At 45.5% G+C, this 16,162-nt stretch overlaps 1 protein-coding gene across 1 annotated transcript in view; it reads left to right on the plus strand.

Moving 5' to 3' along the window:
- Positions 1–9,796: 9,796 nt before the first annotated feature.
- LOC121871138 (semaphorin-1A-like) overlaps positions 9,797–16,162 on the plus strand; it is a 55,181-nt gene continuing 48,815 nt past the window's right edge. Inside the window, exons 1-2 of the mRNA XM_042373281.1 lie at positions 9,797–9,809; positions 15,203–15,329. Coding sequence (XP_042229215.1) covers positions 9,797–9,809; positions 15,203–15,329 — 140 coding nt within the window. The remainder of the gene's footprint in view (positions 9,810–15,202; positions 15,330–16,162) is intronic.

The following is a 16,162-nucleotide window of genomic DNA, read 5'->3' on the forward strand; positions in this document are numbered from 1 at the left end:
CTCCTCTTCCTCCATTTTTCTCCTATATTTTCCTCCCTATCCTCTATTCTCCTCCTCCTCCTCCTCCCCCATTCTCCTCCTCCTCCTCCACCTTCATTATCGACTCCCCTCCTCCACTTACCACGTCTCTGGATCCGGTAAATTCAGTTTCACGCTGTGTTGTGGTACCCTCCCTCCCTCCCTCCCTCAACCTCTCACTCAGCTCTCCTACACCTCTCACTTACACCTCTCACTTATTCCTCTCACTTACACCTCCTTCACCTCTCTCCTTCATCTTTTCCATCTCTCCCACTTATCTTTCTTTCACTTTCTTTAACTTTCTCATCTCACTTTTTCTCACTTAAACACTTTCCATTTTTCTGTAATCTCCGTTTTCCTTTCTTCTTAATCTATTTTTTTTCTATTCTCTTGTATCTTCATTTGTGTTTTCTCTCCTGTTTCCCATCTTTATCTGCCTCCCATTTTCTTTACTTTTTTCATTATCTTTATTTGTTCTTTTAAATTTTTTCTTACGTTTCTTTTTTTGGTTTTTTATTTCTCTTCACCTAATATTAATCGTCACATCAACCCTCTTCTCGTCATTCTTTCCTTCAATTTTCACACACACACACACACACACACACACACAGACACACACACACACACACACACACACACACACACACATGGCTAGTATTATGGTGATTGACGATAGTAGGGGGGGTGTGTTGGAGGAGAGGGTGTGTTGAGGAGAGGGTGTTGGAGGAGAGGGGTGTGTTGAGGAGAGGGTGTTGGAGGAGAGGGTGTGTTGGAGGAGAGGTGCTTGGAGGAGGAGGGTGGAAGTGGAGGAGAGGGTGTGTTGGAGGAGAGGGTGTGTTGGAGGAGAGGGGTGTTGGAGGAGAGGGGTAAGGAGGAGAGGGGTGTTGGAGGAGAGGGTGTGTTGGAGGAGAGGGTGTTGGAGGAGAGGGGGTGTTGGAGGAGGGGGTGTTGAGGAGAGGGTGTGGGGTTGGAGGAGAGGGTGTTGGAGGAGAGGGGTGTGTTGGAGAGAGGGTGTGTTGGAGGAGAGGGGTGTTGGAGGAGAGGGTGTTGGAGGAGAGGGGTGTGTTGGAGGAGAGGGGTGGCTGGAGGAGAGAGAGAGAGAGAGAGAGAGAGAGAGAGAGAGAGAGAGTATGTAAAGGGAGGATAAGGGGAGAGTAGAAGAGAGGGAAGTAGGAGTTAAAGGAAGGTATAAGGAGGAAGGGGGATATAAGCGAAAGTATAAGGGAGTGTATAATGAGGGAGTAGGGAAGGGAGAATGATGTAAGGGAGTGTATAAGAAGGGAGGATATAAGGGAGGGGGGAGGATATGAGGGAGAGGAAGGAAAAGCTTGATTTCTGATGACGCAGCACAGGTCTTCGACTCGTGGGGCCTCAGATAGCAGGGTTTATGGCGTCCACTGATGGTCCCCCTCCCCTCCCCTACCCTCCCCCCTCCCCACCCTACCCCTTCCCCTTCGCCCCCTCTTCTCCCTCCCTCACCCTTCCCTCCATCCCTTCACCCCCCTCCCCGTACCCTCCTTTCTCCCGCCTCTTCTCCTCCATAAGGAGGAAGGGGGATATAAGCGAAAGTATAAGGGAGTGTATAATGAGGGAGTAGGGAAGGGAGAATGATGTAAGGGAGTGTATAAGAAGGGAGGATATAAGGGAGGGGGGAGGATATGAGGGAGAGGAAGGAAAAGCTTGATTTCTGATGACGCAGCACAGGTCTTCGACTCGTGGGGCCTCAGATAGCAGGGTTTATGGCGTCCACTGATGGTCCCCCTCCCCTCCCCTACCCTCCCCTCTTCTCTCCTCCCCTACCCCCCTCTTCTCCGCCCCCTCTTCTCCCCTCCCCTCTTCTCCCTCCTCACCTTCCCTCCCATCCCTTCACCCCCCTCCCCCCTCCCCCTCTTCTCCCACTCCTCTTCTCCCCTCCCCTCTTCTCCCTCCTCTACCTTCCCCCTCCCATCCCTTCACCCCCCTTCCCCCCTCCCCTACCATCCCTCCTCCCCCTCCCCTCTCCTCCTCATGGTCACCGCGTCCTCCCAAGGATAGATGGGCGGCGGGTGTGGGCGTGAGTGTGTTAGAACCACTCAAGGATGGATAGCTGCCAGCGTGAGCGTGGGTTAAGGGACAGAGGAAAGATTAAACACAAGAGCAGCTTAAAAAAAGTAAATGTTGCTTAAAGTAACAAAAAATCTTTTAATTAAGTACATAAAAGTAATTCAAACTATGAGATTAATTAAAGTAACGGTGATAAGTAATATGGGAAACGTGATTAATTATATAAAGTAACTTAAGAAACTTTTAATTAAACACAAAGTAAAAAAGTAAAGTACACAGATGGTTCCTGAGACCATAACAGGAACCCCTCCATAATTATTTTTACTAAATCCTAAATTCAAAACTTCCCGCTATTTTGAATTCGCTAATGTGTTTTGGAGGTCGGGCGGCCGTAGTGCTCAGTGGAATTCAAATCACCACTTAGTTACGATACCTCGATAATTAACTGATCCTACGACATGTTAATGGGACCAAACAGCTGAGTTGGTAAAAGTTAAAATCCCAAGTATGGAATAATTTAATAACCTAACCTAACCAAAACACATCACGAGACTTTTGGATTGAAATTGAAACTTGTGATGGAGTCAAATGACATTGAAGGGTATTCAAATTTGTGAGACACCTAATATTAGCCAATTGACAAGTGACATATAATCATGGTTTGAAAGGCACCCGATATAAACATGGGCATTATAGTATTTACGACTTGATGGTGTATAATCTGACTCACAGTAAACGCGTTAGGGAATATTTTAGTGATGAGTTATGGGGCAAGGTGGCATTTGTACTCTGGGGGGCTGTGTGACGCACGTGAGGGATGGCACGTGGAGGGGGGCGCGCGTGTTTGAAGGTAGGCAGGTAGAGGCAGGCTCCTCACCATCACCTTCCTCCGGCCTGCTGTCTCCCATAAGCGATTCCCGTAGCAGCTGTGATCTCTTCCTCTGACTAGCAATTACCCACCGTTCCACCCCCCTCCCACCTCACCCTCAAGCTATGAATATATAAAGAATTATATTACGAGGGAGAAAGATGGTGATGGGTGGTGGTACAGTCACACTCCAGCCCCTGCATTATTGGAGTTACGACTTGATAAAATTGGAATAAATTAAATTCCCGCCATATACCAGCGAGCAGTAGCGTGTAGGTTATTCGTATATAGTCGGTGTAATGCGCGTGTTTTTGAAGTTCCATTTACCAAAATAACATAATTAAAGCTGAAAATGCCCCTTTTTTATGGCATTTGTTGAATAGTCAATCAGTAATATCTCTCTCTCTCTCACACACACACACACACACACACACACACACACACACACACACACACACACACACACACACACACACACATCTTCATTTCTCGTGTTTCCTTAGACAGTAGACGAGAAAGTGAAGACAAGGAAAATATCTAGTTATATATCTTGGGTAAAATGTCAAATTGTTTACTTTCTTCACGTAGGTTAGGTTAGGTTTAGTGTCACCATATGAACTTGTCTCAGATACAGTGCTAACGGATGTACTCTTTGGCTTTCGACTTTGGATATTAAAGGATTGATTTATTAACTAACCAACACTTACCTGTATAGTTAGAGGTTAATATATTATAAATTTAGCTGATTATCAGTTTTATTCAAATTTTATCCTCAAGCTAAATAAGATTCTGTTGGATATCTTCTCTGTAGTCAAACAGGATTCAATTATTTTTTTTTTTCCTCCGCCAAACAGGATACAGCCAGTTATATTTAATATATATTTTTTAGGTGCGTGAGGAGCGTGTTGGTGGTGGTGTATTAAACCACGGGCGGTGGGCATTTATTGCCGAATTCTGACTGTGGTCTGGGATAACCCTTTACCTGTGGCCATAACGACGAAGCCTGCAACTCCTCTCTTCTATAGCTTCATCACGTTAATAGCTGAGTATAATGGCAGGACCTACGGGTTGTTGAGACATGTTGACGGGCCAGGATAGCCTAATGTTGCCCCCCGGCCCATCAGGCTAGCTTATTATCAGCTGATCTGCCGTACAGGGGAAATTTGAAGGTGCTGGCAGGGTCGTGTAGGTTAAGGGCGACTTGGTATTCTTGGAGGTCTTTTATTAGAATTTGAGGGACGTTTATGAGAAGCTTTTATGGGAACACAGCGCTGTAGAAGACGAGAGGAACCCGGCGCCCATTTCCTGGTAAATAATCCTGGTGGTGCACAACTATAAGCTGCTGCAGTACTGTTCAGTTTCCGGTATTACTGCTGACTTATGTATCATTATTTTGTATGAACGTTAGGGTCGTGGTGTATGTTTTATAATTAACGTTCGTGACTAGATTTTAAGAGTTTTTCTTGTAAATCAAATAATCCTTTGGTAATTGGAAGTCTATTGTGACAGACGGCCCGATATAAAGGATCCTCTTACAGCAGTGTGTGTGTGTGTGTGTGTGTGTGTGTGTGTGTGTGTGTGTGTGTGTGTGTGTGTGTGTGTGTGTGTGTGTGTGTGTGTGTGTGTGTGTGTGTGTGTGTGTGTGTGTGTGTGTGTGTGTGTGTGTGAGGACATTTTAGCATTAACACTGTCATCCTTAAGCTCTATGTTGCTAATCACACACAGACTAAAACTAACTAGAACCTTCGTTGGTGTCGCGCGTATGTTTTAAGCAGCGCTGGAAGATGCGAGAAATTTATTACCCAAACAAAAGCCAACACACCGTTATACTCGACAATCAACAAACCAGTAATGTACAGCAGGAGATTAAACTCTGTATCCATTATGTTTTTATCTACGAGAGCAGTGTACGTCACCGCCACACAGCTTAAACTACTTAAAATGCTTTTGGTGTTGTGATGGTATCTTGCGAACGTGACGTCACACCCCTTCAAGCGTATTCAGCGACAGAAAAAGTGTAAGTGTAGCCGCTGGCCATTATCGCCTCCATTGGCCGCTTTTATCGTCATTTGCAGGTGGTTTGTGCGAGGTGCAGCCAATTGGTCGATGATCTCACTCACGGTAATCACCAGGCGGAACAAAACCTAAACTTTGTTTTGCCTGCCTTTATCGCCGCGCTTTGTTGGTCCGCCTGCACTGTTGGGGGCCCCTGCTTTTGCTGCCTACTCCTGCTTTTGCTGCCTACTCCTGCTTTTGCTGCCTACTCCTGCTTGCCTGTCTACAGTACTTCTATTTTGTTGATGCATGGATATTTATTTTCTATTAACTGCATTATGTAATTCTGTTTTCTTTCTGCGTTTCCTCATGAGTTTTCCAGAATACTTCCTCAAACAAGGAAAAGGTTAACCAGTCGGGTAATTATTCACTGTCCTCCGTGGTGCTTGTCATCACGGTACAACACTAGGCTGTAGCTGCTGCCACCTGCCCACAGTGATGCCCGCCCACTCTCCAGCTTTTACCCCCTAACATTTATAGCCCGTAGGTGCTTGCCTTGTGCCTGACCCTACCTGACCCCGGCTCTCAAGGCGGCGTATACCTGCACCACCACACCACCCCTTTCTCCTCCTCCACCATAAGTGACCCCGCCCCTCTGACGTTGCTTCTCGTATCATGGAAATTAAATATCCTTTGTTAGTTTAATCTGTATGTACCTCGGGCACCGTGCGCGGGTAAAATCCATCACCGGGGAAATACTCCAAAATAATTTTTCCCCAAGACGAAATCCCACAGCCCAAATAATGCTGTGACAAAGGCAGGATTAGAGCTCGCCAAGCTAACCTTTGTTATTTTGGTGAGATTTTATTCATTGGAACTTTTTATAATAGGATTTTACTCAGAATACAACTGATATTTGTACACATCTAATTGCTGCAACAACAACTACAAAATTCGTTGTTTTTGTTGTTTAAGGCGTTGGACTCCCTCGGCCGTACTGCTTGAGCCTTGGGGCCTTCCTTCCTGGTGCCTTGGGTTTCTCCATTCACCTGTATAGTTTACTCGAAGGGCGTGAAGGTAAAAATCTTGTTCAACTTACTGCGTCAACTTTCAGCAAGATACCAGGGTCCGTGTTATCGAATATTCGCACGATCATTATTACCCCTTAGAAGAGAATAAGGACAGGGGTGTAGGAGAATCTTAGTGTGGAATATTAATGTCATTTTGACCGGGAGTTTTATCCTTGAGTGAGCCAGAGAGACCGGTAAGAAATCCAAACCTTTGAGAACCAGGACTCAAGAGGTTTATTAGGCTGAATTATGTGGCTGGGTGTAGGACGTGAATGCCAAGCTCATGTACCTGCCGATGGCCTCACAGATAACATGGTTCAATATTCTACCACAGAAGATGCATTGTGGATGGGAGGCGGTGATGGTATCTTGGCGCGTGGTGACCGCTGCTGTTGCTGTCTTTGCTCTGGCTGTGCCCTGCTGCTCTTCTTTTGTTACTTTGGCATAGTTTCTGCTATTCTCTGAGCACCGACTTGTTTCTACTAGGAATTTGTATCTGACCTGCTTGTTTATGTACTAGACTTTTGCTGATGTGAATTGTTTTATTAAGTTCGTGTTGCTCATTTGACCTAATCATGCTCGTTCTTACTGTTGCGACCTGCAAGGACCTTCTCTTTGTGACCTGCATCTGCTACTACGACTCCAGTAGTTCCTTTGCCTACTGTGACCTCCGTAAATACGTCTTCCAGTGTTTTTCTTTCCCCTTTTATCGCCCCCTTTCCTGTTGTTATTCTTTGTCCACTGCTGCTGCTGAGGAGGACACATGGCTTCGTCTGTATGTTCCTTGGATGAGACTACACAGCGCCCCAACACCCGTGGCTCTATGGCCCATAAAGAACACAGTGTATCGTCCCTACATGTACACTCAACATCCACTAACTCATCAGCGGGTGATTTCGGTTGACCCCTTCACAATCTTGCTAACCACAGTTATCTCCCTCGTGCATCACTACACGCTAGCAACCTCCGCAAGCAACTATAGTTAGCTCAGTTACCTTACATAATGTTCTTTTGGATTACCTGATAATACGATAATCGTCACTGCCTTAGAATTATGTTCCTCATACATCCATTAGTACCCGCAACACTCTCACTGTACGTCTAAGATAAGTCCTGTACCGTCATTTGGAGTCTCTTATTCCCCTCAGCCTAGTAACGCCACCGTCAACCTCTATGCATTTGTCTCCCACTCTAGACCCCAAACTTCCCTTAGCCGACCCCAGCTAGCTACCACACCCTTCCTACCTTCAGTAAGCTCCCCATCAACGCCTTCGTCACCCACCTTCAACCTCACTCTCACCAGCCAGCCACCACACCCTCCAGTAAACTTCCCCCATCAAGCAGCAGGAGGTGTATGTAATCCCCGCAGCGTCGCCCGTCTGTTAGCGTGTTTTATCAGGACGCGTGATGGCCAGCGTCCAGAACCCGTGTTTCATGATGGTCATGCAGGGCGGGGGCGGCCACCTGGACCCACTACTACCCTGCTGCCGGAGGCTGGTCGTGGCCGCTCCTGAGTCCTGGGATGAAATATTAGTCATGGATGTTGATGGATAGGATAGGTGGGGATGCGAGGCAGGCTGGGGTTGGTGTAGGAGCTGGCCAGGATACTGATTAGGTTAGGTAGGTGGGATAAATGGGGCCGTGGGTAGGTGATGGGGTGGGGGGTAGGTGAGGAGCAGGAACAGACGGACCCCTGGGGAGGTAGCCGCGGCCTCCCACTGGGTCCTGCAGGATAAAGGAAGGCTACAGCTTCGCGCCTCGGTCGACCATTCCTTGTTAATCTTATTTGTGGAAGCTGCGCAACACACACACACACACACACACACACACACACTGGAACCGTCGAGATTGAAACACACGGTAAGAATGTTATTTACCATTTCTCTTGGTAACACAATGAGCGAGGGCTGAATACCACCTGTAATCAAGAAGTTGATGTTATTAGTATATGTGGTGGTGGTGGTGGTGGTGGTGGTGAGTGAGTGAGTGATGCTGATGAAATATATTAACTTCGGGGAATTATGACTTAACCCTTTGGGGACCCTTTGAGAATGGCAATTTAATTGCACTGAAGTGAAACAGATTACACTGAGATACAGCAGAGGATGGAAGGGGGGGGGGGGGTCGTTCCTGGTAGTTTTAAGGCGTCGAGATCTGCCCCTCTTGTCCCCAGCTGTGACCCCTGGTTAAGAGAGGACTGGGGGTAATGGCTGTCATACCACCCTCACTCTTAACTCTCTTGTTTGTAGGTGAAGCCACGAGATTTTTGGCCTTAAGGATTTATAATGAATACTATGACCGTCTTGGTGGTATATTAGATTCATGTTTACGATCTTCATATTCGCCGAAGAGTAACCAACAAAAGGTTTCATCCGGTGTATTATATATTCAATAACTCTTCCAGGCCGCCACATATGGTTTATTACTCTCTGGGAACATAAATAAAACCCAAATGGAATATCAGAACTGCATTTGTAGACAGTAAATGGGCAGAAGTTGGCGCCGTCTTGTTATATGTGGAATCAAGTGGTCGTAGAGATATAGTAATTTCGTGGGTTAGTGCAGCCTTGTGCGGTGCAGACCAACCCATCACTCGCCCTCGCTGCTCTCTGGGTCCATGAGGCGCAGTGCAGTTGTCTTGTGTGTGTGTGTGTGTGTGTGTGTCACAACTCAATATATTGCTTGACAACACTAATGGTTCTTACTTGGCTCGTTATAGTCAGTATTATCCCTGAGTAGTTTATACAATGGCGCTTTAAGATGTGCTGGTATTTGATTCAAAAACTTAACAATGCAGAAAATTACAAGTCCTCTCCGGGACGATGGGGTATTTTGGGTATATAAATATCCAGACTTTAGGTTGATCGTCAATCTGCAGTAGTTTATGTCGGGTGGTCGACCAAGATAAATGGGAACACAACTATTATTCGGTAATCACTTCTTTTGATATTGTAATAAAGTCGTTCCGTTATTTAGGCTAATGGTCCTTTGATTGTATACTGTTTTATTTGTATATCATCATAACCATAGTAGGTCGTGTACTTGGCTGGCCTGTACTTGAGGATTTCCGTGGATGTGAAAATTAGGGAAAGGCTCCGGTCACTGTCAACTGGTGGTTCACGTTATCTCTAGTCAGTAGCTTCTCGGTGGGTGAGTTAATAATGGGTTATAGTTTTTTATTGTCATGGCCTTTGAGAAACCCAAGAATGGTTGTATATTTTGCTTGATTAAGAGGTAAGGATAAAAGACCAGGAAGCAATATGGTTGAGGGTAATTAGGATTTTTTGGTTCTAGTGTGTGTGCGTGTTCCAACGATCACTCCGTCAGTGCTCATTGACACGACAGTACAAACGTCAACTTAACACGCGTCCTGGTGACTGAGTGGGGGGGCACTGTCGAAACGCCTCACAGATAACCCTTCATCCTCTATCTGCTGCCGTATCTTACCCTCTCATACGTCACTTTGATATTGCCGCAAAAAATATTAATTAATCTGAATCATTGGCGTCTTGTGATGCTCCAAGTTACCGCACATTACATGGGGGGGGGGACACCCAGCTCTGTAGGGCATTTTCAGAGTGGCGTATCTCGCTGACTGGGTGTGTATAAATCCGGCCTGTAAGCGATACCGACTTACTTTATGAGGACATCTTTAATTGTTGCTGGGGATTAGTCTGTACCTCAGAGGTCAATTGATAAAGCTGGGAGCGTTGTTGTTTATGCCGCCACAGTGATTACAGGGTGGAGGAGGAACGGGTCTGCTCCGCTGGCCGTAAGTCTGTGTTGGTAATTGTGTGCGAGCATGACTGTCCAAGGTTAGTGGCAAGGTGTGGCACAGGTAACTTGATCCTGCTAGTAGGAGCGGTAGACTCTTCCCTCCTCCCATACACACCTGTCCACATTCTCAAACACCTGCCTCCCCCCATACACCTGTCTCTCCACCTTACCTCCCATGTCTCTCTTAGTCGTCCACATTTCCCATCATCAGGGTGTACCAGTCCCATTCCCAGGTCTCTTTAACAGTTTCCACGCCTGTGTGTACGAGGAGGACCGACGCTCACGTTAACCAGTCAACTCAATAATTTCTTGATAAATATTTTGACCACAATGTTTTGTAACTCTTATTCTTTTCTTTGCTCATCCATAATTTCATGTGTTCTAAATCTTTCCCCACCTGACCCGTTCCTTGCTGCCTTCCTCGCCCACGTTCACGCTGTTGTATACCATTATATACGCCCCAAGCTTACTATATCATGCCCACCTGGGTCCTTGAGCCGCCTCTACACCCTCGCCTACCCTCTCTTGTATATTAACACTCTCCCTCCCTTGATATATTCATATTTTGTCCTCCCCTTGTTGGACTTGCTCATTATACTTTACGCTTTCTTAACTATACACTAATGTCCTTGGAGATAGGAAGGTTTCTGGAATTCGAATGATATGAGAAAATGGAATTGTGTGATGTATTGTAGGGGGGAGGGGGGGAGGCATCAGAAGCTAGTGCCATACTCTTGTGGTCCAGGCAGACACCCACCCTCATTAGGAGGTAGAGTAGAAAATGAAGATCTCGGACTGGACCGACACTGGAGGCTGCGGGGACATGGTCGACACTTGTAGCGCCTGCTGTTACACGTCCCTACACATACCCCCAACCACCTCTACACACACCTACATCCCCTGTCTACACACACCTACGCCAGTGTGGTCAAGGACTACACAAGGTTCATCGCAAACTACACAGAGATGACTTGCTACTACAGAAGGCCTATTCAATAGCTATCTGAAAATGTTTGCCTGACGGTACACATTAAGGCTTGTTGGACCAGACAAGGTTATCAGAGATTACAAAGGGATTACACCGGTTCATAGAAGAGTCGTTTTAGTGCCATTGAAAGTCAGATAAAAGACTAGCGCGGTGTACGTGTAGTTTTTTCCGGCTTAATAACAGGTAGGAGGCTGCTGCTGTTGTCGATCGTTAAGTATATCTCATACCCATCATACTGTACACTGCTGTATGATTCTCAGTGGATGATAAACCTGTATACAGTGTTGAATTGGAATTGAAACACCTGGAAGCGTTCCCAGGTAAGGCCAGCAGGATTTATTGCCGAAAATTATATGCATGTTTGTCTCGTTACTCCCCCCAAAAGGCAATGTATGGGAAGGTGATCTCAGTACACCGTGGTATAAGACTGGTAGGTGATGCTTTATGGCTGGCGTCGGGAGGTGGTATAATTGATCACTTTATGTGTAATACTTCACTGCCTGAAGGTCTTACGCTGTTGTACTGATTTAGGAGGCTTTTGGCGATCTCTCTCACTCTCTAATTAATATGAATAATTTTGCAAAGCCTTTGAGTCACATAAGTAATGGAAAACTCTGATTTTATTTTCATATTCCATAAACTTGCTAGATTCACAAACTTTTCCAAAAATTGAGCACCAGTTGAGGCACCCACAAGCCCAGCAGCTGACCCATCACCACAAGCGCCATTGTGAGGGTCACGCTTCCCCGGACAGCTGTGTGGCAGGATCACGCGCCGGGGTAAGGGAGACGTGATAGAGTGCCAAGGTCTCCGGTTTGACACCAGGGGTGAGACGAAGTCATGGCACTAGCCGGGGTCACCAGCTATTTCGGGGGAGAGTGAAGGAAGGAGGGCAAGGTCAGTAAACAGGAAGTGAGGGAGGGGGGGAACTTATTTAACGCCAGGTGGTTGAGGAGGGTTTGATGTTACCCTCCACCCGGTGTGTTGCTTGGTCTGAGGAAGGGAAGTATAATTTTTTTTTTACATGACTTTGGGTGAACATTGTGCTTGCTTAAATTTCCTTGCCACATGGTAAAAATTCCCTATAGTTTGATATATAATTAATGGTGTACCTTTATATCTCAAAGGTGAATAAATAATGTGTATATTAGTTGTACTGTTTAAGTGAATCAAATAGATGATGCATATATTTTTTTTTTTTGCGGAGAAACTTGTTTAATCTAATAATTTTAATGTTTCAGTTCCACATTTTAAAGTATTAGTTTCATTTTTTTAACATTGATTGATGGCAAGAATTTTGTTTTCAGTATGTGGTTAGTGTGATTATGTTCGACGTGTGTTGGCACTTGATTCTTTGCCATGAACGTGTCCTAACCTACTGTAAGATGAACAGTCTACAGACTCTACACGCACCGTAACTTCCGTCAGCTCACCGTCTGTTCAGAGTAATGTTTAAACCTCTTGCGTGTTGCACTCCGGTAAAGTCCTGGCTCGTGGCAGATAATAGACCCGGTTAGACCTTCACAGCTTTACCAATCTGATTAAAGACCCACAAATTGTGTGCTGAAAACCGATATTAAATCAATTGTGGGGAGGGTTGCGTGTCGGGTGAGGGACGCGGCGGGCTCCTGTAAACACAACCCTCAACAGCTTCAACGAACGATTCCCTTTCTGTTCAGTCGTCATCATCGGCTCCATATTTTCCGTCAGATTCTCGTTTTCAACTTCGTTTCTCTCCAGCTGTCGTCTTCCGTTACATTTTTGGTCGTTTTTTCGTGGCGTCTCTCTCTTTGATTGCAAGTCTTGGTAATATATATGAAATTTTCCTTGGGGCGGTTTTCCTCAAGAGAAACTTTGTAGGCGTCGATTCACTGGTGTGATAAATAACTTGACGATATTTTTTCTTTCGTTTCTTATCTGCGAGTTGAGTCGGTTTTTTCCTTACCATAAAGTCAAGAGTCTGAATGCAAGAATACTTTTATTTAGTTTGGCTTTTCAGTTTTCTTTCTCGTTCCCATGTTTATTTATAATGTCAATTTTCTCCTGACTTTCGCCTTGTCTCCTCTAACTTAACACCGCCCCATGTCCCTCCAAATTGAACACGTAGTCAGTCAATTCTCTATAACTTGAACACCTCCCACGACCCCCTGATGAACACCTAGCCAGCCTGGCCTCCACCCGGACACAGTCTTCTTACAGCAAGGTGGGCGGCCGTCAAGGGCGGCAGCATACGGCCAGCCAGCCACCCACCCACAACCTGGTCGCATACACCACCATCATCAAGAGCTGTCCGAGCTGTAAGACAAATTTCAGCGACTGATTGATGATGTAAAGCAACATAGTTTAAAGGTTAACTAGGTCGTTTAAATAGTTTATCTTGTATTAGAGGCGCCAGTTAAATAGGCCGGTGGTTGGTACTGAAGACTTTACCATTTAAGAGACATGAGCTGATTATTTCTCTCTGTGGTACCAGTGATGGGATATTGTCCAGTAGAAATTTTTCCGAGCACCGAAGGACCGAATTAGTACATAAGCGTGTATGTTTATTCATTAGCGTCCTGTATTTATAATAGGATATATATGAATGCTTAAAAAAAAATTGTGTTGTAAGGCCAGAGAAACGAACCTTAAGTGATAGGTACATCGATTTTATGGTTTGTTTTTAAATAGTCCAGTTTTATGAGCCAGACGTGCAGGTGGTGTCGAGGCTCCTATGGACACTGACTAATGATGCTGAGAAGTAATCAACGTGTGTCACTGTTGCTGGGAGGAGATGAGGAGTTAATGGTGGGTAGTGATCTTTGTGGTGAAGGTCATTCAGTGGTAATCTTGGTCCAGTACTTAACCTCATCTCTTACAATAGGTGCCATTGGGAAATTAGTTGAATTATCGAGGGACACATTGTCATAATCCAGGTCATCAAAGGACACAGATGAGTCATAAGCACGGTGTTGATCAGCCTCACACACATGCTCTTCCCGCCCCGCTTAGTTTAGGCTGGATGCTGTCATTGTGTTCAAAATGTTTGTTTTTATTCTCTCCTTTCCGGAAGTGAGAGGTAAAGGTCTGGTCAGTGGAGGTTCCAAAAGTATCTGTTAAGTGGTGTGGCCGGCCATGTTGCGCGCGTATAAATAGCAAGATAAATGTCAGGAAACAAGAAAAAAGGAAAATAAGCAACACCAGCCCAGCCCAGCCCAGCAGTAATGACGGGCGGTGGAGGCCGGCAACAACAGCGATCCGGTTTTCCCACGCACACCACCGAGGTGATGGGATGGAAAATTCAATTTCGCCACATAGATGATAGTCAGACCTAATTAGCATTAAAAAAAATCCTCATACGGGATATGACACGCGCTCGGGCGCGAGCTGATGTAGCTCCGGTTTCATGATGTAGTCGAACCTTTGCAAAATACTTCGGCTGTCGGACGTGTGGAAATCCAATGCCACCGAGCGAAATCATTTGAATCTCATCTCCGGTTATTACTATTTATGCCGAATGAATGAAGGCAGGATAAATATTCATGTGTGGGTTTAAGGAACATTGTGTTTCCAGTGATCCCGTGAGTCTCTAAATCACGGTTATGGTTCATCCAGCGCCTAGTTCGTGGTGAGGCACTGGGCTCCATCCCCCAGCCTCTTTGGCCAACCATTAGTAATTACTAATTAACTGAATGTGCTTTAACGCAGCTGGATTATTTCAGGAGATTACCTTAAGAACTAATGAAAACTGCTTTAGTGACACGTAGAGCCAGTAGCAAGTGTACTGCGGCGGCCCCTGAGCGTCTGTTTAAGATGCATCATTAAATGTGTGTAATTATAATAATTGGTAAACAGAGGTTGTAAAGCTACTCCAGTCCGTGGGCAGGAGGAGGGTGGTAGCTCTGTCGCCCATCTGTCTTCATCTTTATTTATTTATTTATTTATTTATTTATTAATTAATCTCCCTCATCGTAGCTGGAGGCGACCGTGGAGTGGGATTGAGGGAGCCGCGGGTAGTGTAATAGGTTATAGCTGCGTGCTGTTGGTGCCCGTAGTGGGAATATATTATGCAAATGAGTTTGTGCTCCTCGTGGCGTGCGTGACGCGACGCTCCGCATACTAAATTCACTTCCTCTAAGGCTAGACGAGTGATAAAATGTGGTAGGCCTGGCAGCTGGCCTCCCGCAATATCATTTAGTTCACCTTACTAAATCCTTCTGGTTGCTTCATTAAGAAACTCTTGGAATGTTTCGAGTTGGGCAGTAAGACGGCCATTACTCTCAGTGTTAAGCAAATCTTTGTGTATTAGCGAGAGTTCCATCAAAGTCGGAGCCAAAGACGAACACCAAGATGGGGGTCAAAAAAGGTGAAACAAACACGGAATTAAGACCTCACAGTGATTTGTTAAATATATGTTTTAACTAATTCTTATTCCGTGCACATTTTTATATGTCTTTTCTGAAGTTATTTTACAAATATTTTCTTTATTTACAGATGAGTTGGAGTCACAGATCTTCCTGGGCAACAAAAGTGAGACGGACTACTTCCGACTGTTGCAGCGTGATGGTGACTCACTTCTCATCGGCGCCAGGTGAGTTTGTTATTCATAATGACATCACATTTTTAGTGTATGGCCTCTGGAGTTATACACTAAAGCGAGTGACTTCTATATTTTATAAATTTTGATCACTGTAAAGCCTCATTGCCAGAGATAAATTGGTGCCCTGGTAATATAATTGTAGGAAAAGGTAACAGGAAAAACAGTAGCAAGTTAAATGAAAACGAGACGGGAAAAAATCACAAACCTAAACTAACTTCAGTTTGGATATTTATAAATTTGACTATTTTGCAATTTTTTCCGTAGTAATATAAATCAACTGTTGTTTTGGCCACTCATATGCATCCCAAGGTTAGGCAACCCTCCAGGAACAACCTTCACCACCACCACCACAACAACAACACATTACCTCACTTTAGCCACACGACCCCCTGGAGCACATACTGTTCACACACGCCACCCACAAGACGAACACACACGCCACCCACAAGACGAACACACACGCCACCCACAAGACGAACACACACACACGCCACCCACAAGACGAACACACACACGCCACCCACAAGACGAACACACACACACGCCACCCACAAGACGAACACACACACGCCACCCACAAAGACGAACACACACACACGCCACCCACAAGACGCACACACACGCCACCCACAAGACGAACACACGCACGCCACCCACAAGACGAACACACACGCCACCCACAAGACGCACACATAACTCCAAGGCTACACGACGACCTTCCCCCTCAAGAGTAGCCTTCACATTGCTCATGATCACTGACTCACACATCCAGACTGGGAGACTTGGCTACTGTATAATGGTCTAATATTCCCACTGTCAATATT

The sequence above is a fragment of the Homarus americanus genome, unplaced genomic scaffold, assembly GCF_018991925.1.
Source record: "Homarus americanus isolate GMGI-L3 unplaced genomic scaffold, GMGI_Hamer_2.0 scaffold40565, whole genome shotgun sequence".
NCBI lineage: Eukaryota > Metazoa > Arthropoda > Malacostraca > Decapoda > Nephropidae > Homarus > Homarus americanus.